Here is a 24,783-nt window from a genome sequence, read left to right as displayed (position 1 = left end):
ATGGCGCAGGACGCGAGGGGAGCCGCCGCCGTGGCCGTCATCCGGCTCCGCAACCCGCCGGTCAACACGCTGAGGTAACGGCGGGCGCGGCCGGTTCCCCCCCGCGCGGCAGGGGTCCCCGGGCGGCCGCCCGCCATTTCCTGTGGCGGCCGCCCCTGCCCGGCCCCGCCTCCCCCTCAGGGGAACGCCGTGGGGGACGGTGGGGGCTGTAGCGGCAGCAGGCTCCGGCCTTGCCACTGGCCCTCCCTTGGTGAGCGGCGTGGGGGATTGCCCGAATTCCTTCATTTTTGCCTCATTCCCCCCCCCTCCTTGCCCGTGTGAGGCTCCTCCTGGTCCCAGGGCAGGCTGCCCGGTAAGAGCAGGGACCTCTCCGAGCTGCTCGGGGCCCCGCACCAGCCTTTGCAAAAACAGGCTGGTTTTTTCGGTGACTTCTGCTCTTTATTGTAATTTCTAGTGGGTTTTTTTTTCGCAGGAGAGGTGTCAGACACATCAATGTGTACTTCGTGTCATCTCCCCTGGAAGCTGTTTAAAAACTTTGCATATTTCTCGTCACCTTCCGCTCTTTAAACATCAAGATGATGCTTCCAGCAAGAAATTGCACAGCAGCGTTAGCAGTTGAGGCATTTCACCCTAGAGTTCCTTCAGAGCTCATAGGTGAAAATCAGCTTTTCTTCCCAGATTTGCTGCTGGTTTAGTTGCCTGCCCCATGCTCTGTGGTACTTTCTCGGCCAGTGCCCACGCTAGCCCAGTGAGCACAGGAGTTAGGGCAAAGGGCTTTGTCGAGAGCAGACATGGTTCAAGCTGGCATCAGGATTAAACCACAGCCCAGGCTGGCAGAAGTGAAAGCAGTTCATTTGCCTTTTAAAAATGACTAAGGAATTGACCTCTAAATACTGATCTTGGTCAAGAAAGGCCCCAGGTGATCTCGAACATGAGCCGGTGAAAAACAAAAGTCAAACACCAATCTGTAGGAGCCTCTGAAATTTTAGTTTTTCATATGTTTTGAAAAGGATGTAGCTGCTTTTTGGCTTTACATAATTTGTTGTAAGGTGTGTATTTTAGTTCTGTTAGTTCTGAGTATCACATAGACCCTTTTTAAACAGCTGTAGTTGAAGAGCTGTTCTGTAACAGTGACCATAGTGTATATTTAGTGTATATTCATGAGCCAAAAAAATCCACTGCAGTTATGCTCAACTTGTAAACCGGAAAGTTTGTTAAAAAGAAGCTGAAAGAGACAAGTAAGAGCATGAATACAGAATGCAACCTTCTGCTCTTCTGTAGCAAGCTACATTGCTCTGCAGTAACTGGCAATGCTCACTTTTGTTGCAACATGTTTAAAAGTGGAGCAAGATCATTTTCACATGCCCAGATAATTATAATGAGAAAATAAACTTTAAGTGACTTTAAGAGATTAGATGAACTAGACCTGTAGAACTCCCAGAACTGCAGGGTGCAAGACTTCCCTTGACCTCCTATGCCCAAGACCAGCTTAAGAAAAATTCCAGGCTGTGCCCACACAGTAAACTTTCCAGCCTTACCTCAAAAAGTACAAAATATGGAGCTAAAGATACGTGCTTAGGGAACCTTAACTCTGCCTCTTTTGAGAAGTCCTTGAGAAAACCCAAAGCTGCCTTTGACCAGCAACTGCACGCCCCTGCACAACAGCCTCTTCAGGACTGACCCCTGCCACTACTGCCCTTTACTCTTCCCCGCTCAGTGCTCTCACAGGGTGCAGTTCTGACGCTGTCAGCCAACGGTGACAGATGGTGTGGTCCTGGTCCTGTTACCCAGCCCCGGGAGGGAGAAGGAAGGCCCTGGCAGAACACTTTAGATCCATTAAAAAGGCAGTTTCCATCGAGTGCTGTATCTTCACACCCCCATAGCTGTATTGTGCTGCCCACACTCTTTATCCACTGACGGCCCCACAGCACGAAGGACACTGAGAGGCCAGAATCCTTGCTTCACCCACGTAGGCTCATTCCCTTGTGATGAGCTCCGCAGCACTGTAGCACAACCTAAGATGGGACTGCTGTGATCCTGGCCATGGTTCCTCATAGCTTCTGCTCTGCTAGCATTGGTGCCTCTGTGACTGTCAGCGAGCCAGCGCGGGGTGCAAATGTGACTAAACACAGGCCAATTGGTTTTTTATCCGGCCTAGCTCTCTGTGTCAGCTCCTTGTGCAATTGTATGAGGAGCACTGCTGGCACAAGGAACAGAGTAGGGGTACGTGGGGAAGGATGGGAACCTTCTATCCATAGTCATACTTGCTGTCGGGTGGTTTTTAGCTGAGACTTGGCTAAAGCTAGGAAAGATAGAGCACACTCTGATCCTTCTGTGTTCCTTCTGCTTCTGCATATTTTATGTACTGGACCATAAGGGACCAGTTTTGTGATTGCTGTTGGAAATGTTTGACTACATAGGTGATAGCAGGCAGTGAAAGTTACAGACAGGAGCCATCTTCTGTGATCCTGAAAATTTAATTTCACAGCAGGCACAGATGCTTTTTAAAAGGCTGGTGGGTTTTTTTCCTGCTCTGCTCCAGCCTTACCCCTCTCTCCCCATTATATGTGGCACTCAGTGCCATTATCCCAGCTCCCAGCCATTCGCACTTTAAAAGCCACTGATGGGTAGGAATTTGTTTTCTCCTGTCTGACACCATGTGCTGCTGTGCAAGTACTTCCCGGGCAGCCAGCACTTTCCTGAGGAATGTATACTGACTTGTGAGTCTGGCGGCAAATTTGGCTCCCACACACAGACTCCCCTTCAAGCTAATCTTTCTCTCCACCAGCAGATGTGGCATGCGCCAAATTTAATTCGTTTGGGTTTTTTTTTTCCTGGTTTACGGAAGTTTAGTGTTCAGAGATCTGCATTTGTGAGACCATGGCACAGAGAGAAGGGATTTCGATACGCAAAAAACTGGAAAGTTTTGGGGAACGGCAGATAAGATTTGCTAGAGAGAGGACCAGCCTTATTAGCAGAGGTACTGAAAATTAAGAAGGATGTGGAAGAGAATGTCAACATTTGAGCTGACAAGTGCAAAAAAACTCCAGGGATGACAGGGTAGGACATGGGGTAGGGGAGTGTACTTGTGGGATTACATAAAGCATAGCAGCGTAACAGGGATGATTGGAAAAGGCTGTCCCTGGCTGCCAGGATTGTCCTTCTGACCCCTGATTAGCATAATGGTCAGAAAATGTAAAGGAGATTAGAGAAGCTGCAACTTCGGATGGGTAGCAATGATGGGAGAATGTGATTACCTGTGTTGGACTGGATCAGCACCTCATCAGGATGAGATTGCAGAGAGAAAATTCTGGGATGCAATAAGCGTCTGCTTCCTAAACCAACTGTTCTAAAGGTCCACAGAAAGGATGCCATTCTGGGTTTGGCCTTAATTTATGTGTGTGACGCCATTCAAGCTGTATGAGCTGCTGTGTGGCAACAACTGCTACACAGCTGGATCTGACACTGAGGCAAGAGAGAGCAGACCAGGTAAATCCAGCTCACAGAGTACTCAGTTTCAAGAAGGGAATTATGTAAATACCCAGCAGTTAGTTCAAAAAAATCCTGCAAGAAGCTATCCAAAAGACAAGAAGACTGCAACAAGGGTGGAGGCTGGATTGTTGTTGTTTGGATTTGGGATTTTTAGTTTATTGGGAGCCTAGGTAAACTGTTCAGCCAGCAAGTGATCCAGTAAAAGCCCTGCATGGCTTGTGAGAAAGCTAAGAAGACTAAGGGAAAACTTTGATTTTTTTTAAGTGGAAAGCTTATTCAAATGATGAGAACAAGAAGCCTGTGACAGAAGAGATGTAAACTGGAAATTAAGACCAAAAAAAAATATAAAGAGTGGATCAAGAGATGCTAAAAAACAATAGCAAGAAGTTCTGTAAATAAAAAATGTAATCCAGGACAAGCTTACTGGATGCTGAGCTCAACACTGGCAGTTACAGCTCAGGGAAGGGATCCTTACCTTGGATGATTCTGTGGAATCATCAGCTCAATGTGCTGAGGCAGCCCAAAAAGCCCACGAAATATTGGGTACCATCAGGATGTATGTTGAGAATGGGGCATCCCTTTTCTGCAGTATAAAACATCTCAATTGTTGTGTGGAGTTCTGGATTTTGCATTTGCAGAAGGATATAGGGATGATCCAGAAAAGGAAAACCAAAGTAATCCAAGGGAAGGTGCACTGCATTAAGAAAGTGGACTGAAAAAGCTAAGTGTCATCAGTTTGGAAAAGGCTGTGGGAGAATAAGGTCAAGGTTTACAAAATTATAAAGAAAGTAAATAAATTAAAGGTGTACCCCTTCACCAAATCCTGCAACAGTTGAACTAAAGGCATTTGATTAAACTAGTAGAAGATTGTTTTGAAACAGATAATACAGAGCTTGCTGCCACAGGAGCCTGTGGAGGCAGATGGATCAGCAGAATCAGAAGGGGATTATGTGAATTCATGGACAGCAGGTGTGTAAGGGATGCTAAAAAGAATGTGTGTAGACGTACACAGCAGCATCCCCAATGCAGGGACTGTGGCTGTTGGGGGGAAACGCAAGGGGAAAGGACCGGACCTGCATGTTTTCCATAAACAGCATTTTCTACCATTTGGTTCGAGTCTTGCTTCTTTAGGGGTGACTAAGTGAATTTTCAGCATTCCTTTAAATTACTTTTTTTTTTTTTTCTAATGAAAGACGTTCACATTCACAAACCCTAGCTAAAATCCTAAATTATTAAGGTAAATAATAAAACCTTCTTACAAATCCAGCACATCATCACTTCAATGAGTTTGATGCAAAATAAAAATAACCTGGTGTGGTCACCTACGAGAATATTCTCTTACCCTGGTGTGCACATGTTCCTTACAGCACCCGCAGTGTGTTTCTGAAACCCATAACACTGAATCATCTTGGCAGAATCACTTTTATTGCAGTCAAAATAGTATACATGGTGGAGCTGACTACATAGCATGGGATTAAGCGTCAATTGGAATGCATGGAGTGAATTTTTGCATTGTTACTGTTAAATGAATTACACTGTCACAGTCATTAAATATTTATGCAAATTACAGTGACTTTTTGTTTCTTTAACGCTCTAGCTGTCTGAAGGTGTGATACTCCTGAGTATTTTTATAGTTTTACTCTCATACATTTTATTACCATGCTTTCATCGCAAATTACATCTTTTAGTACTGGTTATAATATATGAGTTACAAAGCAATGCAGCCTGCATGTTGGACTGTAACATATACTGAGGCAAACATATTGCTCCATCTTAAGAGAACAAGAAAGTGCAAAAAGTCTGATGTTTCTTCCTTATTGTCCCACAAAAAAATTCACACTGAGAAAAAGTTATATGGAGGGAGAAGAAATAGTTGTTGGGTTAATACAGGCTGCGTAGGGATTGAACTGTTATTTTGTGGCAGCTTTGGTGACTAATTTTCCTTCTGGTAGGAGTACGTTGTTGTAAGTGCTAAGGGCTTGTAACTCACTTCCTACATAAAATCCCAAGCCTTTCCATGTAATGCAGACAAACCTTTTATATTTATATGGGCATTTTGCATCATGTGCCTGCAACAGACACAGAAATGCTTTTTTGATTGCTTCTTGTCTGTTCCTGAAAGAATTGTGCCGATTTTCCATACAGCATTTTCAAACCAGTGATTTAACATTTGTTTGGAATCCTGGTACATGTTTTTTTCCCCTCTTTGCACCACGGTTTGTAAAGTGTAATGATATTTTATAATGGTTTTCGCTTTAATCTTCCAGCCACTAGGTGAATTTGATATTTCTGTGGCCTGGCTCTCCACTGATGCAAAAGCAGCAAGCATTAGGTGCAGCCTGTGAGTCCTCCTCAGGTAGCAACAGCCACAGCAGTTGATATTCCAAATGGAGTGAGATTAAAACCAAAATTTTAATATGTATTTTTTCCCACAGTATATGAAATCATTTATTAAAATTGGAAAGGCTTTCATACTCCACTACATGGGACTATATGCACTGGAAGGACCTTTACCGAGTCACCTAATAGTTTTTCTTTGTCATGTCCAAATTATTCTCATTTGAAGTTTCAGCTTTCAGAACCATTACTAACATCAGACTTCAGAGTTGTCTTTGATGTCTGGATGAGACAATTGGTACATAACTGGCTGTTCTCTCTTCAAAAATAACACTTCTCTCAGTCTCTGGTTGTCAGGTCTCAGGACTCCCACTGATCCTTGCATGGCCTTGTCCAGGCAGCAGCTGATCCTGGAGACGCCCCTAGCCAGCGCTCCTCAGCCAACAGCCCTGATTAACAGACTTTGCTAATAGTGTCTCTTAATTTTTGATTTTGAAGGAGGAATATGCGGAGGTTTGCTGGCAGGACTTCGCACAGCTGGCTTACAGGAAACTTCTTGGGTGCCCCAGGTTTTGCTTTTCAGTCTGTGGATTTCCACTTCAATGCCGCAAGCTGTTGCCTTATATAAATACATGATCACCCACCCTGGACACACTTAGAAGCATTACACAGGAGCACAGTGATACATTTTTCATCTACTTTATGACAAGGTGCCTTTTTAGATGGAATGCCCTTAAATATATTGAAAAACATGCACAAACTGAGTACGTTTTTGTGTCTGTGGAAATACATTCAGAAGAGACAAAAGAAGACATTCAATGTAGTGTTTTAGGCCCAATTTATTTTGACAGGATCCCATACAAGTTTAAGTCTGGACCTTTACAGACATTCATAAGGTGAAAGCGTTATCAGCACAGCACCAACTCTGTCAGGTGTTTGAAAAACAGCTTTTTATCCCTGGACCTCCTTTCCCTTTTTAAAAGTTCTTCAATTGTCAGTGGTTTAGCATTAATTACTTTTAAATTATGATAAACTGTTTTCTTCAAAATCTGAATGTTTAATTCATAAAGAGATTTTCAAAAGAACATTTCCCTGTGCTGCTTGCTTTGGAAACAGCAGTGTCATAGCCAGAAGACGACTCTCCAGGAAGTCAATGACAGGTCAGCAGGCATAAGCTTATTGGATTTTGGTGCTTGCCCTTGAAGTAAGAGGGAGACTAACAAAAGGATTCACCCAGAGAGGCTGTGGCAGAAGACAGGCTAGGGGAGAGACCTGCTTTGACATACCGCTCATTTTCACCGGGGCACTTGATGTTTATAACACAGACCTCTTGGAAGGGTAATGTAGTTGATTGTTACTCACTGAATCTCTAATTTATTTCAGTTTGGCAGTTCTCCAGGCATTAGAGGATGGGTTGAAGAGCGCAGATGCAGATCCTTCAGTGAAAGCTGTTATGATTTGTGGCGAAAATGGGAAATTCAGTGCAGGTAAGACATTTTTCATCAAACGCAGCTCGAGAAAAAGAGAAATAACTCTCCACCCACCATGTCTGAAGATTCTCTGCCTGGTAACACTGCTGATGAGAGTCCTAATTTGGCTGGAATGAATATTCTGCTGTGCCGCAATTGACCATGGGGCACATGACAAGCTGGGCTGTGGGCTGTCCAGGCCAGTGATAAGCTGGTATGTTCATGCTGAAATGAGGAACAGCTGCTCATCTCCCTAATGTGCTCGTGCCTCCTTACTCTCATAGCTTGCTTGCTATAAAATCTCTGGACCATCAACTTGTCCAGTGTATGGAACGTACCTGGGGTGGGGCAGTGGTGAATAACAGTTCTTCTCCCATTGTAGAAACCTGGGAAGCTAGGGAATTTCTGTGGAGCTCTACATCACTTGTTAGTAACTTGCACTTAACTATTGCAGACTCATCTTTCTTTGTATTACACCAAGCAAATTTCTGTAGTAACTGCATAATCTTTAGAGTTACTATGTATTTCTGTACTTAGCCTTCCCCTGAGCTCTCTCAATGGGCTCAAGGAAGCAGGGTTTCTTGAAGGTGATCCCAAAGTGCTCTGCGAGGACTTGATCATCTGTAAGCAGCTATGTTCAATAGCACAGAGGGAAGGATTGTTCAAGTCACTGCCTTGCCCACTAATTACTCTTAATCTCTTTGTGCTAACTCAGGAGCTGACATTCAAGGATTTTCTTCTCCAAATAGACGTGGTGTTGCCTTGGGCTCCCTCATCTCTCTCATAGAAAGGAGTGAGAAGCCTGTGGTGGCTGCCATTGAAGGCATTGCCTTGGGAGGAGGCCTGGAAGTGGCACTTGGCTGTCACTATCGGATTGCACATGTGAAGGTAACACACTGCGAACTAGAGAGGCTGGCAAAGGCATCAGGGGCCACGTACACATGGCCATGGACAGGGTGGGACAACAAAGTCTAGACAAATTTTTAAGAGAAGACGCTCCCGCCCCCTTCGTGCTGCCCCTGGCTTCTCTGCCATAACCCAGCTAAATGTCAAGTGCACCAAGAGCCATTTGAAGGAAGATTAGGGAAGAGTTCAGTACCAATTTTCTTTCACTAAACTTCCAAGAATTAGAGTAGGGAGGTAATAGTTAAGTCACAGAATGCCCTTCAGCATTTGGTAATTGCTGGAAAGCTTTAGTTTACACTGTCAATCTGGGGGACGCTTTTGGCCTCACAGCTCTCCTCCAGTGCTGTGCTAGCACACATACATCCACAGAAAGGTGATGTTTTTCCTGTGCGTTTGTACACAAGTTCTTAAAGTGGTTGAGTGGGCTTTTGTTTTAATCTCTTATGTGGCAAAAAAGCAAGCATGAAGTTTCTATGTAGAAGTTTTAAGGCTTCCCAGAGGAGCGATGTGTGAATCAGGTCTGCTTGTCTTTCCTGTATTCTGCTCAGTTTGTAATTACGACTCTTTCTAATCAGATTTATTGTTGAATTTGACTTCATTTTAGGCACGGATGGGTTTACCAGAGGTCACCATTGGCTTACTTCCAGGTGCTGAAGGCACTCAGCGACTACCCAGACTGATTGGGGTACCAGCTGCTCTCGATATGATCACTACAGGTAAAGTCCTGTGCCTTGGCCTTGCTCTGTATGTAAGAATATGGCACTGAGTCATACCACCAGCTTGCTCTAAGAAACATGGATTTCTTTTACTTACATAGCTGCTTGGGATGAAATTCAGCATGCTTCCACTAACAATGGGCTAAGAAAGGGACATACATGCTTCTGCAGCATGTAATTAGTAATGCATCTTATGTTCCTGTTAATAAGCATGTCTCATATTTGAAGCCTGTTACACAAGTCATTTGCTCAGATGGAAAAGAATGCAATTTTCCGTCATGCCCCACCGTAGTCACCTTATTTCTCTTTTTATCACAGGAAGACACATTTCAGCAACTGAAGCACTGAAGCTGGGCTTGGTTGATGAAGTTGTGGAAGAAAACACAACTGAGGCAGCAGTTTTCTTGGCAAACAAAGTGATTGGTAAGGAAAGAATTGTAGCAATGCCAAGAAATAATTGGTGATGTGCCAGGGCTGGAGAGAATCAGAACAAAGCCCACCAGTTTGTTCTAGTTTATACGCTCCATTCATTGAGTTTTGGCATCCATATAAGATAGAATTAATTGCAGTATTTTTTTCCTGTTGTCTGAAGTGAAAAATTCAGATGCTGGAAAGCTGCAGAAATTCAAGTGAGGATTCAGAGAACAGATACATATCAAGTCCTCCTGACTCTTAGTTACGTATCCAAACTCACATGCTTCTCTGGGCTGCTGCACTCCACTGATTTTGGGGAGTATATGCTCTTTCCATATATAGTTTTGGATCACAGCTGGTATTGCGTGTATTCTGGTTGTACCATCGATAATGGCTGATCAAAAATAACTTTCTCCCTCTAGTGGAGGGGATGGCACATCCTCAGCCCAATTTAATGATCTGTGAGTCTGCAAATGACTCTATCCCTAATCCTTTAGCTTCTATGTAAGAAAATGGCCTGTGGAGATGGGAGAGATGTGGAGAGATTTTTTTCCCCCCACCTTAGAAATTACAAAATCAAATTCACTGAAGTTAACATAGGAAGAACGTTTCTGGTGCAGCATGAAGAGCATCACCTTGAGAGAAAACAGGATATTTTCCCACTACTAACTTCCTTGTGCCTTTGGAAACAGACCATTGACTTCCATCAGGATTTCATCTGGAGCACTGTCACAATGAGATGCATGTGAGAAAGCAAAAAACCCTTTCTGCTTTGATCACATGGCCTTTATAGGCAATGCTTTTCCAAGTTGGCGGGCTGCTTTTGCTCCTGCAGTTCTCTTCACTACAAACAAGGTCCTTTCTTCTCTGTAGGAGCAGTTCTCCTGTGCAAGAAGTTGAAACAGCCTAAGCTTTGTTCTAGATGATAGTGCACCATATTTTTAAGATAATTCAATGTATTGGCTATTCTTAAAGATCGGTATCTTGTATACTTCCCTACAACTTGAGATTTACCAGATAGGTACGAAAGGGTATTCTTTGGCTAGGTTTTCTGTAAGAGATGCCCTTCCTCCTCACTGTGTTCATCCTACAGTATTTTTGGGCTTCATTTTTAGTGCAGAATTGCTGACATAAGCAGTCCTCTTTTCTCTTTCTCTGTATGTAAGCAGACTATTTAAATATAATTCTTTAGAAAGAGATGGGTGAGGTACCTCACTATTGCTTCTAAGAAAAACAAAAATCCTTTGGTTCACTGATTTTGTCTGTTTTGAATGAGAAATCTGTGTCTCCATCTGTTGGGAAAGCAATGAAATATTACTACTCTTCCAGGCAAATTAACCCAACAAACAGTGTTCCCTTTGATGTACCCTCTGGGCTTCTGAATGATGCCCTGCATAAGATCTCTACCAGTATTGATGGCAGCAGCAGTGTATCATAAAATGAGTAACAGATAACATTGCTAGAACTGGAAAACCAGCAAGCATTCTGGATTTCAACAGGTGCTATGTGAAATTGGGTGAAATTTAGATATTTGTATACTTGTTTCTTCTGTGACAGAACTTGTGCTGTGGTTGACAGTTGTGAAAGTCAGCTGGGCCTTAGAGGACAACCTCAGAAACAAATCATTGAAATCACTATTCCTCGGTGTAACTTGCTTTCTGGAACTTATGTCCGCTACCACTACTGGCAAAACCCTCTTCTGTAGCTTCATCTTCATTGGAAATTGTCACTACCAAGACAATTTTTTGAGATCTGTATAAGCATATAAGGACTCCAGCTGGATGTTAGCGTGTAACCTGTCCCAGTCTTACTCATTATTAGTGGTAGACTTTTCTATCTGTTTATTGCTGGTTTGAATCACCACAGTTAAAATGAGTGATGTCATTGAAGCTATTTCACATCACACTATATACCAACTCCAATAGGACTTTAAAAATGCTTTCTGACTCTTTCCAAGAGCTTTACTGGCATTTACAATATGTGCTTTAACAGTGAAAATACTGGCAAGTCAGCTAATCTTTATTCCTGCTTGGAAAATATCTCATTAGACTTTGCAGAAGACCATGAAAAGTTTTGATGCACTGTTTAGCCTCAGGTTACCTGATAATTTGAAAGAATGGTGTAGCCAGAGTCCATATTTTCCATTTGAGTCGTTCCTGGCATTGGCCTTTGCCTAAAGTTAATATAATTCTCCTGCCATACAAAGGCAAATGAGCACTTTCATTTCTCTTCATCAAGCACTAACTCAGGGCTGCAGAAAAGATGAGAGTCTTGCACAGCTGGTCTCGTTTTTGTCCACATTAAGTTCTGTTTTCAGTGAACCTTTTTCAGATCATCTTAAAACCAGAGACAGAATTGCACAAAAAAAATGCCGTCACAGAAGTCCACTGTCTCTGTATGGCATGCAGCTTTTTCTTTTGTTTCTGATGAGATTTAAAAAAAAAAAAACAAAACGTGAGTCTCACAACTGCTGGCTTCTTACAGAGCAGTTTGGCTAAATAACTAGTCTTATCACTGATGGAATTTCTATTCCTGGGAAGGCTGTACTGCAAGATAAGTCTCAAAGAATCAGTTCAGAAATTATTTTCTTCTAAAGCTTTCTCAGTGCTAGAGCTGCAGTATCTCATAGCAAGAGATCAGTCTCAAATGACTGGCCTTAGTGAAGCAAGGGTCCTTGATTACTGTTTCGATACACAGTTGACAGAGCTACCTTCATGGTAGGTATGTTGGGAAACCATCTTCATCCATACAGTTTTATGGATTACTCCTAATGAAGAACACTTTCAAAAGGAGTTCTGAAACAGTCCTGAATAAGTCGTTGTAGGGATCCAGAAACAATCATTGATTCCAAGTTAAATTTTTTCATTGAAAAACAATAATTATATATTGCAGATAGGAAGTGAGCATATGTTCCTGACCTTCTTCAGGCAAAAGAAAATATCTTCACTCTTGAAGACATTTTTATAAGGAAAAGACAGGAGCTAAATCCTTGGAGATGAGGAGAATGTTCTTTCATTAAATGTGATTGTAATCACTGCACTAATTCAAAGCTGCCTTACATAATTTGTCCACCTGATGGCATCACAAAATTAAAAAATTGCTGTAATTGCTTGTGGCAGGCAGTAACTTGCAGCTCTTGCTGGCCTGCTGTAGTCTTCCTTGGCTGGAGAAGAAAATGGCTGCTGAGAAAATGCTCTGCACAGCAGACCTCTTCGAAACTCTCCCTTCATATATAATCACCCCTTGCTTCCTGATCACGTCTGCCAATTGACCTGTACCGTCTTCTCAGAGTACAAAAGTATCAATGGCTTGCACCAGAGTGCCAAGGAAAATCACTTCAATTTAGACTAGTTCAGGCCCCACAGGTATTAAACTCCACATGGAAAGATGATTATGAGTTTCTGACTGTAAGCAGAAGCTCGGAAGAAGCACATGTTTCTTCTGAGTCTCATAAAACCCCAGTAACAAATACTGATGTTAGGTAATTGCGTGCTTTAAATGGAGACTGTTGGAGAAAGGCTTTCCGTTACAGTTGCGAGGGCCTTTAGTGTGTCATCTCCCGGAAGATGTACAATATAAAAACATTCTAATCTCCCTCTCCAGGGCTCATGATTCTGGCTGCCATCATCTTTAGGCAGAAGGTCTAGCAAAGGGCCCCTTTGATGTGACCAGGTTTGTGAAAGGTCTGACATAAACAGGACTTGTCTCTGGTAGGCCTGAGACCACTGTTTCTCAGAAATTCACAAGCAGTTCACCGCACCAGGAAGACTGTTAGGCTAGCTCTGCCTCTTGCTTGTGGAGTCCTGTGATATCCTGCGGGTTTACAACTGTGGGATGATTTTTTTTTTTTGCTTTAAATAGCACAATATTTGATACTGCATGCTTACGTGTTGCTTTCGCTGATTGAAGTTTTATAGACTTGATCTGTCCTTTGTGCCACCTGGACTACAGACCCTAGTCAAACAAAGCAGATATCTGTATTAGCTTCTGTACATGGATAACGCTTTTCCCTGCAGCACTGATGTCTGATACTGTTCATGTTCCTGCTGCTTTGACTTCAGAAATCAAGCCGCAGGTGTCCCACACTGATCTTTTCTTCCCAGATTTGGATTCAGATAATTTTCTCCTGTTCATAAATATGCCCTTAATGCTTATTAGCATGCAGAAGCAAAGACAGCATGGAGGTGCTGTAGAAATACTTACCAAAATCTATTTAGCTTACAGCTAAATAAGAGTTACTGAGGAGAGTAACTCTTCTTTTTTTACTCTGAGGAACTGTCTCATGTCCTCCATCAGTATTTGTGCTTACAAGTACTATTTGCTTTCTGAAGACCAAGCTTAAAGGCTCCTAGTAGTATTCCTTTTTTGCCAGTCCTTTCCACATCAGAGATGTCATGTGAAGTCCCTTGATCTGCCCAGTCTTAGGTGGCCTTCCAGCCATCAGATCTGCTTTCTGGGACAAACCTGAGGTTTCCTCTTGGGATGAAATGAAACCCACTATTTAAATAAAGGACTGTGGATAAAGACCATTTCTGGGTTAAAAACTTACGGTTAGGGGAGAAACAAAGGATTCTGAAATAAACAAACATTATCCTGACTAAATCCTGCAATACTGGCAGATACAAACTATATTCACCGTCAATGTGTAAACATTATTGTTATGAACACTGATTACAAGGGAAGCCACTTACGCAGCAAGTGTTCACCTTTTTGTGTTCTCTAAAAGGCTTAACTAAAAAGCCTGAGCTCTGAAGACCATTATTTCAGGAAATCAGTAACTTAACTCATCCCGGAAACTCATATTTCTGTTTCTCTTAAAATTGCTCGGTCTTGGAGGAAGAGATAGAGTCAGGACATGTTCTCTGGGCAACCATGATTGCAGTGCTGCCATTATTCCTGTTCTTCAGCATCCTATGTATGATTTCCTGCTCCAGGGTCTTCTGCATTGGCACTTTCCTAACTCAGACAACAGGAAGGAAAAGGGGAGCTGGATGCAATATGCCACCTCTGAAGGAAGTGTGCTTCTCTGGGAGAGCTCATGTAAGAGAAGCTAGGGCAATGAGACTATACCAGAGAGCTTCTCTGCTAAGGTTCTCATTAGAGGGGGGCCCACCCACCATCCTGCTTTAATGGCAGTCCTGGGTGCTTCTGGGAACAGCAGTCTGCAGTAACATTGCTACATAGTTCACAATCTCGATGTGGCTATGATGACAAAAAGGTCTTTGTGAAAATGTTGTAATATTAAGGGTGTACACCACAAATTTCTGATCTAGTTCCTCCATGGTCTTTACTGAGGCAAACTGCCACTAAGAGCACAGGAACAGCCTGAGAACAGACAGATCAGAGATCTCCTAGCAGGCACCAAGGTTTGTACTTCTGAAAAGGGTGGAGATGATTTTGGCATCTGAAGTGTAACTAACTTCTCTCAATTAAAATCCTTTCTAGGTATCACCATAGCAACCTCTATCTGTAATGAACCTCATGTATTTGTGTGGCTGCTTGATTCACTCCTTGCTGACAACAGAAGCATGAACTCTCCCTTGTTATTCATTTACTCCCCAACCCATGCTGCGTGGGCCAACCTCTTGGTTAGTCCAAAAGTGAATAGAGGGACTCCTGCTGTCAGGGAAGAATTGAGGTCAGGGTGTATTTCCGAGTCTCTCTTATAAATGCCTGGGTCAGGACCCTGACTGGAATGCATCTGGCTAGGAAAGTCAATTTGGCAGTAATACTGAACATTACTGGAGGAAAACTTTAGTGCTGAAGCTTATAGAAAGAGCTGGGACTGTGGAGTAAGAGAACTGGAGAAGTCCAGGCACTCCATGTAGCTGAGAAAAGAAGAAAATTACTTCCTTGAAATTGAAATCTTTCTTTTTTTGAAATCTGAGAAGGACTTGAAAAATTGTAATTGTCAGAGCAAAGAGAAAGCTAAAGAGAAATGTCAGACAGAAGTTCTAGACCCAGATCATTGTGCCATGCAAGCCTGATGTGGTGAGCTTAGGAGGAAAAGAGGTAGACTGCATTCCCAGTCTATGTAGAAAGGAGTGAAAATCTGTAGTCTTCCAGATGTGGATGCTTTGTTCTGTAACTCCATTTTTCTACCCCCAGGCCAGCCATTGGGACCCCGAAGGCTCAGCCTGAAGCCATTTCCAAAATTGCCCAACATAGAAGCATTTCTCAGTGAGGCTGTTGTGAAGGTGAAGAAACAAGCCCATGGGTGCCTGGCTCCAGTGCTGTGCTTCCAGGCAGTCAAAGCTGCCACAGAGCAGCCCTTTGCAGATGGGGTCCGGAAGGAGCAAGAGCTGTTTAAAATCCTGCTGACTTCAGGCCAGGCCCAAGCACTGCAGTATGCGTTCTTTGCAGAGAGAGCGGTGCAGAAGTGGACAACACCCAGTGGAGCTTCATGGAAAAGTGCTTCCCCTCAGCCTGTCCACAAAGCAGCTGTGATAGGTAAGGGAATGGAAAAGCTGTTGTGGTTGCTGACTGTGCAGCTAACAGCAGGGCTGAAGGGGAGTGGCATGAGTATAATCGGGCTCTATTCATGGCAGAAGGCTGAAGTGCAGTCACTTGCCAAAGTCACTGGTACCCATCACAAGCAAAGATACTCCACACCCATAGGTAACATGCAAAGAGGGACGTTATCGCTGCATTGGTAAGCTCAGAAATTCAGATGGCAAGTCACATCCCACTAGATTGTTACCTGATGCCACCTCTTTCTGTGGAAGAACAACTTCCTTTCTCTTCAGAGACAGCTTCATCTGTGGACCATAAATAGTCTGTTCCCTTTTAAATACTGCTATGTTGAGTCCTGGCTTTGTTCCTTGTTATAAGCAGGTTTGCATGAAATTCTCCTCCTCCTGGTCTAGTTCTGTACTGCAAGTGCGTGTGCACAGAGTCACTCAGGGATATATTAATACAAAAATGTTTTGACAGCTGTATTTTAAGAAGATTTCATCTCATTGGGATCCTCTCCTGCCATTTTGTAGCCCAGCAAGATAATGCCTTCGTTAATTTTTTATAAGAGCAATTTAAATAAAACCTTTGATGCACTGCTGAGATTTAGAAAAAAAAGTATCTTTCAGCTCTGCGTGTTGATAGTAGCATTCAAAAATGGTTAGACAAGTAACGGAGCACTTGGAAAGCATCCATTCTGTTTCAGAGAAAGCTCACCAGATCAGCACTGCTCTTTCCTGGGTACTCCTCAGGCCTCTTGTACTCTGCAATCTGAAAGCTCATTTCAGACCATAGAAACACTTGGTTTTGGAAGTTCCTTTCTCTTCATTAGCTGCCATGCCATATTTTTAATGAAAATTATTTTTAAACATTGGCCCACAAACCTTGTGAGGAGGATCCATAGCTTTTATAGCATTCAGGTAAAGGGGCATGAATTATTGCCAAGTTTGTCATGTGACTTAAGAGCACAGCACTTTGGACACATGCAATCCCAGACAGGTCAGTCCTGCAACACAGGCTTTGGCAGGAAGGGCTTGTGTTGAAGTTTTGTGGGAATGATCAGGTGACTAGAATGGGCATTCTTTGCTACAGACTGATAAATCACAGAATTTATCTAGTAACCAGAATAATACATATGCAAAGTCCCAATTGCAATGACAGTTTAGCCAGAAGGGCTGTTTAGATGTGATGTGCTTATTTTGGCACTGTAACTAAGCTAGGGGGAATTCTAAGGACAAATGCAATCTCTAGGTGAAAGTTTCTAGTATAAACATAATCTGTATCTTATTTCCAGACTGAACTGGCTGGGCTACAGCTACCATCTATTGGATTAAGTATTTGCATCTCATCTTCAGATAGGTTTCTGAATTCTGATCTGAAATTGCCCCAACCTCTGGCCCCAAGTTTGAGTGGTTTTGTACCTGGTCATAGACAATGCTTGAGTTAACCCATCCTTTTTGCAGAATAAATAAACTAAAAGTGCTTTGATGCTTTTGCAGCAGAGCACAATCTGTCACGCTCTGGTCATTTTCGTGACTCTAAACTTCCCCTGATTTTTCAACACTTTGTAAAGCACACATAGCCAAAGCGGGAACAGTATTCCAGGAGTAAGTATATTAAGACCAGGTACCAAGATGTTTCTTCCTTGCTCCTACTTAGTATGCTCAAGGCAACAGACGTGTTTCATATTAGCCATGTTCAACACATCCTGTTAATTATCTACTGGCAGGGAGCAGCTGCGCCTCAGAGATGGGAAGCCAATAGCAGTCACACCTCCCAGGGGACTGAACCACAGAATCTTTGAGGCTGGAAGGGACCTCTGAATGTCATTTTGTCCAACCCCCTGCTCAAACAGGGCCGCCTAGAGCCAGTTACACAGGACCGTGTCCAGACAGCTTTTGAATATCTCCAAGGACAAAGACTCTACAACCTCTCTGGGCAACCAGTGCCAGTGCTCAGTCACCCCCACAGTAAAAAAAAAGTGTTTTCATATGTTTAGATAGAACCTCATATATTTCATTTTGTGCCTATTGCCTCTGGTCCTGTCACCAGGGGCCACTGAAAAGAGTCTGGCTCCATCTTCTTTGCGCCTTTCCCTTGGGTTTTTATATATATTGGTGAGATCCCTCCAAGCCTTCTCTAGGCTGAAGTCACAACTCAGCCTTTCCTCATGAGACACGCTCCAGTCCCTTAATCATCTTACTGGCGTTTCACTGAACTCACTCTAATAGCTCCATGTTGCTCTTGTACTGGGGAGCCCAGAACTGGACACAGTACTCCAGGTATGGTCTTACCAGTACTACAGAGAGGGTAAGGATTGCCTCCCTCAACCTGCCAACAAGACTTCTTCTAAAGCAGCCCTGTATGCCATTAGCCTTCTTTGCCACAAGGTCATATTGCTGCTCATAGTCAGCTTGGTGTCCACTAGGAACCCCAGATCCTTTTCTGCAGAGCTGCTTTCCAGCCAGTCAGCCCCCAGCATATATTGGTGCATATGACTATTCCTCCCCAAATGCGGGACTTTGCACTTTCCCTTGCTGAAATTCATGAAGTTCCTGTCAAACCATTTCTCCCTCTGGATGGCAGCACAATCCACTGCTGTATCAATTATTTACAGTACCTGAGCAGGGCAAACCCAGAGATCATGGCCAGAATCTACTAGAAGTACAGATGATCAAGCAAAGTTCACATGATGATGCAGGTCCAAGGTAAAGTTAGGAAGCCAGACTGCGGGCTGAGGTCTGGATCGACAGCCTGGCACAGTCACAGTGATACCAGAACTTTTCCAGCATAGCTTAGGAAGGGACTGAAGGCCCAGGCCTGAGCTTAAAAGGGGCTCCAGAACCCATAGTCAGTGTGTGTGGGTGGAGGGTCCAGATGTAATTAGTCAGGGTCTTTAATCAGTGCAGTCAGGGCCTCAACGCGTAAAAATACTCCTAATGCCTTTTCTGAATCAGTGCTTCTATTAATATAGCCCCCATAGCCCACAATGGTAGCTTGCTTTTATGCTAGTTGTTCATGTTATACTCCACTTGATAAGTGACATCTCTTGTTTCAGAGGTTATTAATCACATCCTTTTAACTCTGAATCCCACACCATATTAAGTGTCACTGCTTTCCATCACCTCTTTCTGCCACCCCACTGTGCTTTTTCTCCTTCCTCTGGAAGGTTTTGCTCCTATTTTGCCTTTTGATATCAGTGAAATTGCAAGTCTGTTAGAAGCAGGCGTAGAACATACCAACACAACTGTATTTTTCTTTCAGGCTGCCATAACAAAAAGTCCTTCTCCAGCCAGTACCATGCTGTACAGTATCTCACAATTTCACATTCTTGATCTTAAGTACATTCTTGCAGCACCAGAAATCAAAATCTTAGGGATGATTTTTGAGGGTCTGACACCTTTTAAAATAGTGCTGCTCATCCATATAAGTATTGAGTCTACCTAGGTAACCCAAGGTCTCTCTGTTTTCACTGCAGAGAGCAGGGTAGTCAGAGCAAGATGTCGCATCCGTTTTGGATGGTCAGAAATCACGCAGACCCCATTTGCCAATACACAGTGCTATGCTGTTTCACACACTAAACCCATGTTGCGTTATGCTGCTGCTTCTGTCTTTTATCGCTGCACTATGGGAAGTGACTGAGAAGATCATGTTGACCCCCCCCCCCTCCTTCAGTACCTTTTCCATAGGCACAGAGGACCTTTAGGGTATGGAAGCAGTGCCATGAATGCTAAAGGAGCCTTGCTTTGTGGCTCCCCTGTCTGTCATATTAGCAGGAATTTGTTGGAGGGAGCTGGCACATCGCTTGCTGACCGTGTCTTAATGTAGATTCCACATCAAGGATGATCTATCATTTCTGTGGGTATGCTTGAGAGATAGCTTTGCTGAGGAACTGGCAACCACTCCTGTGCAGTGCTGGCTTCCCATCAGCTGCCTTGTCTGCAGTTTGCTTGCTGAAAGACTGAGAAGTGGGTAATACCCAGCTGTGTGGGTTCCCTTCTGCTTTTGGCCTACCTGTCCCTGACTGTCTTCACCTGCATGCAGTGTCACCTGTTTCATTTGCTTCTGCTTGTTCTGAACTCTTGTCTCCCGTCTCTTTCCACTTTCTCTGGTTCCTCATCACCCAGAAAAAGAGTTCTTCTCTGTCCCTTCTGCAGTCTTCCCATAGCTCCCTGCTTGCCTTGGGTATCACATTATTTCTGCTTGAAATTTATACCCTGAAACAGAGAAAGAGGCAGCTCCAGTCTGCAGCAGTCTGCCACCATCAATTGCTCATTGTTGTTTTTAACAGGAAAACTGGAACAGTCTTTGCATATTTTTACCAGTCTAGAAAGTATTACTTCCATTGCCTGGCATTTTAAAGTTGAAATGTTCATTATAGTTCAGAATATTTTCCACTGATCTGTATTTCTCTAGTGTGCATGTCTGTACAGGAGTTGCCTTGTACATATTTTGAGTTCATTTGTTTTGAAATTTGTTTTTAAAGTCCTTCAATTAATTTTGCATGATTTTTAATATTCTAAATACCTCATGTGACAGATCAATAATTAACAGTCATTATTCACTCAGCTTGCTCAGCAAATGGATTTGTCATATCCATATTTGGCCTGAAATTACACAGGTTCAAGTGTAGTTTTATTTATATGTCAAAGGTACATTTCACAACAAAAGACTAGAAGCAAGATGGCTAGACACTGTTCTTTCTCCTGAAGCAGATTTCAGTTGTCTTTTGAAAGATGTGCCTTGGGCGTGAAAGATGGTAACACAGCTCTGATAAACTGTCCCCTGTGTGGAAGATAATACAGGGTTTTTTCATGGTTTGGGGGAAGCGAGAGCACTATCGTGGAAGAAAACAGAACATACAGTAGAAATTCTGGAGTAGTTCCTAGCTGTGTTTTGGTCTGTGTGATCTGATATGAGGATGTGACATTTCCCGTTCTCTTTCTTCTACAGCCTTCTGCACATGTAAGGCCCAATGATTCTGTACCATTTTTTTCTGCTCTAACATATTCTTCCCCAAGATTGCTTGACTTTATAAAATTGAAAAGGGGAGTTCTCAGAAATGCTTCTTTCCCTGCTAGATCACTCAATCTCTTCTTATTTTTGTAGCCCAATTTTGAACAATATTTCCAGGGGACTCACGTTGTGCAAGCTCTAATGTAACAAAACCCCTGGGGCTTTCATTGCTCTCTCTGCCAGCTTCGTTAAACATAGTTTCACTGAAGAGTTATATAGTAAATTGAGAGACAGCTTTTCTAGGTCGGAAACAAACTTGGCAAGCTCATATCTTATCCATAAGCCTATTCCCATGGCCTAGAAAGTGAAGTACTACAAGCATGTATGCCTATCTATTATGGGATGGCTAAAACCTAGATGGGAGTACTCATACTACATGTGGATGAAAGCAAACAGGGGAATCAGCTAACACAACTGCAGACCTTCCCTCGAAAAGAAGGCCGGAGAACCTCAGCTCATGGAATAGGTTTTGATTTAGGAAGAAGCAGCATGTTCATATTGCGAGAGAGCTGCTAAGATTTCAGTCATGAGACTGAAGCTGAGAGGAACAGGAGTTAGTAAGGCCCGGGATGTGTGCAGTGTTTCTTTAGTAGAGCTTGGAAATTCTAGGGACAAACCCCAGGTCTCCACCCTGGAAAAGAAGAGACTTCAAGAGGGAGCGCCATGTTGAACTGCAAACAGTTTAGCTTGATGTCTAAAGAGAGCCTTAAAGATGGGGCTGGGCTTGGTGGGTATGCATGAGGTGGTGAGTTACTCTCCTGCATTGTCCAAGAAGAAAGCAGTTTGTGTAGCTTACCAAAAACCAGGAAAAAATTGTGACTGTACCTGCTACCACATCCGAGGCTCGGAGCACTGAGCACAGTGGGAGGAGCTATTTGTGTTTGGGTTTTTTCAGTCAGCAAACCATGGACACTGAAATGAGTGAAATTCATGTTATTCTAGTTTTATTTTCAAATTAGTTTTTAGAAGTACTTGATTAGGAAGTAGCAAACCTAATTTCCTAGAAAGGAACTTCAGCATCTGCTTGGGTGTATAATGGTTTATATGCAGGCTGCCAGATAGTGATGTCTGTAAAAACTATCTTCTTGTGGTTAAGAAGGTACTGTTTTAAATACCTTCTGTGTACACAAGCTGAGGATGGACAGAACTAAACCAACGGTGTGTAGCTTACAGGAAAAACATACTACCTTGTTTGACCATACTGGAACTTGTTTAAATGATGACATAATTTCAGCTCTTCTTTACAAAGCTGCTTTAGACAAATTTTTTAATCCCCTTGTTTCTGTTTATTTGTTTAGCTGACTTTCATTTGTAAACCTGGGATTAAAAAAATCATTTTTGCAGAATTATTACAAACCTGTACTTTGTCTGGTTGTTGCTTGCTTTAGGATATTAATAATCCTCCCAGTCAAATGCTTCGCACTTTTAAAGCTGGTAAAATTGTGCTGGCCTTCTCTTACTAGTTTGTATTAACTTAGTCCAAAAAGCCTCCATTATGGGAGAGCAGGATAAATAGTGTGGGTTGTGTATCACAGGGAAGTGTAAGCGTGCAGTTTCATTTAATGTAATAGAGGGCAGAGCTGGTGGAAGGGCTCAGAAGGAGGGAAGGGATCAAGCCAGTAATCTCTACAGTGGTACTCCTAGGGGTATGAGCTGGCAGTAGCGCATTTATGGATCTTGGAGGAGAAAAATACAGCTTGAATGGATGCTCAGTTACAGGAACTCTGGGCAAGCGCTTTAACTGTGTGGTTGGACAAGGAAGGCTGTGTCTTCGAGAATCTTTGAAAGTTAGGAATGGCCTGTGTTGGAGGGCTTGGAGAGTTCCCAGTGGGCAGAGATGCCTGATATAAAGTGCAAACAGCAAGCAAAAGGCTACTGATGTTACAGAGTGATTAAAAAGGAGATAGAAGATGTTGAAATCTGGATTAAGAATGCTGTGCTAGTTCTATCCCATTTGACCTGGCAATGAGAGACATACAAGATGTTAGAGACAAAGTTTAGAGCCAATCATGTCTGAGAGTCTTTACAGAAATAGCAGCTGAATTTTCTTTGCTTCAAAGATTATGCAATGAAGTGCAGAGGGAGAAGAGGAGGGAGGCAAAGAGGAAGCTTGGAAAGAGGAGAGAGAAACCAATTGTCTGAGCTTTGCTGGTGTCAGAATCTCAGAGTGGGGTGTATTTGCCTACAGTAATACTCTGTGAGTGCCCATAATACTCTGTGAGTGCCCATAAAGGACCATCTCACCGGAACAGAGAGGCACTGATATTGTCAGGGTGAAGCTTCCTTGTGAAACTGCCTGCTAGAAGCTGGTAACAAGGTTGAACCTGAAACTCAGATCTCCTGTCTTTGGTCTGCAGGTTCTAACTCTTAAGTGATACTGGTTTCCATAGGTATAAAACTTTTCATGGAGAAGACATGAATCGCATGGTCTGCACACACTGGAGTGAGTCCCACTGGTATTTTGTAAGCTTGAGAGGACATTAACTTGCCTTTATGCTACCGCTTTTCGAACATTTAGGCTCACTGAAAGAGAGAATTCACCTTCCTTTTTCCCACTCTTCAGTTCTTTTTTTTCTGTCTGTGCACCACTCATTTTGCATAGGCTTCTACTTTTTATCCTGGAGATACAAAGGAAGTGCTACTGTCAAGTGATTAATTGTAACATTTTTCTATTCATGGTCTCTGCTTCTGTCTCACTTTTATCCCTAGGGCTGGGAACAATGGGCCGAGGCATTGTGACTTCTCTGGTTAAGGCCAACATACCTGTGGTAGCCCTGGAGCAGGATCTGGAAAATCTGAACATGGGAAGAAAAGCTGTGATGCTCCTTTTGGAACGTGAGGCTATGAAAATGGAGCAGGGTGCCCAAACCCTGGATTTCCATAACCCTGCATGTCTTCAGTTCACTGTGGACTTTGATGTGTTGCGTGATGTAGATCTAGTCATTGAGGCTGTGTTTGAGAACATGGCACTAAAGAAGAAAATATTCCACAAGCTATCAAGAATCTGCAAGCCAGGGGCCTTTCTGTGTACAAACACATCAGCCCTGAACATTGATGAAATAGCTTCTGCCACAAGCCACCCACAGCAGGTCATTGGCACGCACTTCTTCTCCCCTGCTCATGTGATGAGGCTATTAGAAATAATCTATGGCTATCATACATCCCCCACCACCATTGCCACTGCTATGCAGCTAGCCAAAGCGCTGAAAAAAGTTGGAGTGGTGGTAGGAAATTGTTTTGGATTTGTTGGGAATCGAATGATGTTTCCGTACATACAACAGGCAGTTTTCCTTTTAGAGGAAGGAAGCAGACCAGAAGCAGTAGATCAAGTTCTTGAAGATTTTGGGTTTAAGATAGGACCTTTCCGAATGTCTGATCTTGCTGGGCTGGATGTGGGCTGGAGGTCACGAAAGGACCAGGGCCTCAGTGGGGCCTCACTACCTCCAGGAACACCTGCCCGCCAGAGGCATGGCCATCGCTACAGCCCACTGCCTGATCTTCTGTGTGAGAATGGCAGGTTTGGACAGAAAACTGGAAAAGGCTGGTATCAGTACGAGAAGGCTGGGGGCAGGACAGCCAAGCCAGATCCATGGCTTCACAACTTTCTGTCCCAGTACAGAGACACTCATCGCATCAAGACCCGCTTTATAGACCAGGAGGAAATCCTGGAGCGGTGTTTGTTTTCCCTTATCAATGAAGGGTTTGACATACTGGCTGAGGGAATAGCATCAGGCCCAGAACACCTGGATGTTGTTTATATCAATGGCTATGGGTGGCCAAAGTACAGGGGTGGCCCCATGTTCTATGCTTCCACCGTTGGGCTCCCTCACGTTCTGGCTAAACTGCAGAAATATTCTGAGGCCCACCCTGATGTTCCCGGGCTACGGCCCAGTGCCTTTCTGAGAAAGCTGGTAGCTATGGGGAACCCTCCCCTCAAAGTGTGGATGTCCCAGCTCAGCTGGCAGAGCAACAAGCTGTGA

General features: G+C 43.4%; 1 protein-coding gene across 1 annotated transcript; it reads left to right on the top strand.

Annotated features, from left to right (window-relative positions):
* Window positions 1-24,783, top strand: EHHADH (enoyl-CoA hydratase and 3-hydroxyacyl CoA dehydrogenase). The gene is made up of 7 exons (XM_086468240.1): window positions 1-74; window positions 7,213-7,316; window positions 8,014-8,186; window positions 8,809-8,920; window positions 9,239-9,343; window positions 15,443-15,784; window positions 23,513-24,783. The coding sequence occupies exons 1-7, from the start codon at window positions 1-3 to the stop codon at window positions 24,781-24,783; spliced, it is 2,181 nt and encodes a 726-aa protein (XP_086324366.1).

This window comes from Leptosomus discolor, chromosome 7, assembly GCF_034619465.1.
Source record: "Leptosomus discolor isolate bLepDis1 chromosome 7, bLepDis1.hap2, whole genome shotgun sequence".
Lineage (NCBI taxonomy): Eukaryota > Metazoa > Chordata > Aves > Leptosomiformes > Leptosomidae > Leptosomus > Leptosomus discolor.
This window is presented reverse-complemented; position numbering and strand designations above follow the sequence as displayed.

What these genes read in the sequence shown, in the direction of transcription:
- EHHADH (XM_086468240.1), top strand. Translation starts at nt 1, where the DNA reads ATGGCGCAGGACGCGAGGGGAGCCGCCGCCGTGGCCGTCATCCGGCTC. An exon ending in AAATGGGAAATTCAGTGCAG is followed by an intron (nt 7,317 to 8,013) that starts GTAAGACATTTT and finishes GTGCTAACTCAG; the next exon opens with GAGCTGACATTCAAGGATTT. An exon ending in CCACAAAGCAGCTGTGATAG is followed by an intron (nt 15,785 to 23,512) that starts GTAAGGGAATGG and finishes TTTTATCCCTAG; the next exon opens with GGCTGGGAACAATGGGCCGA.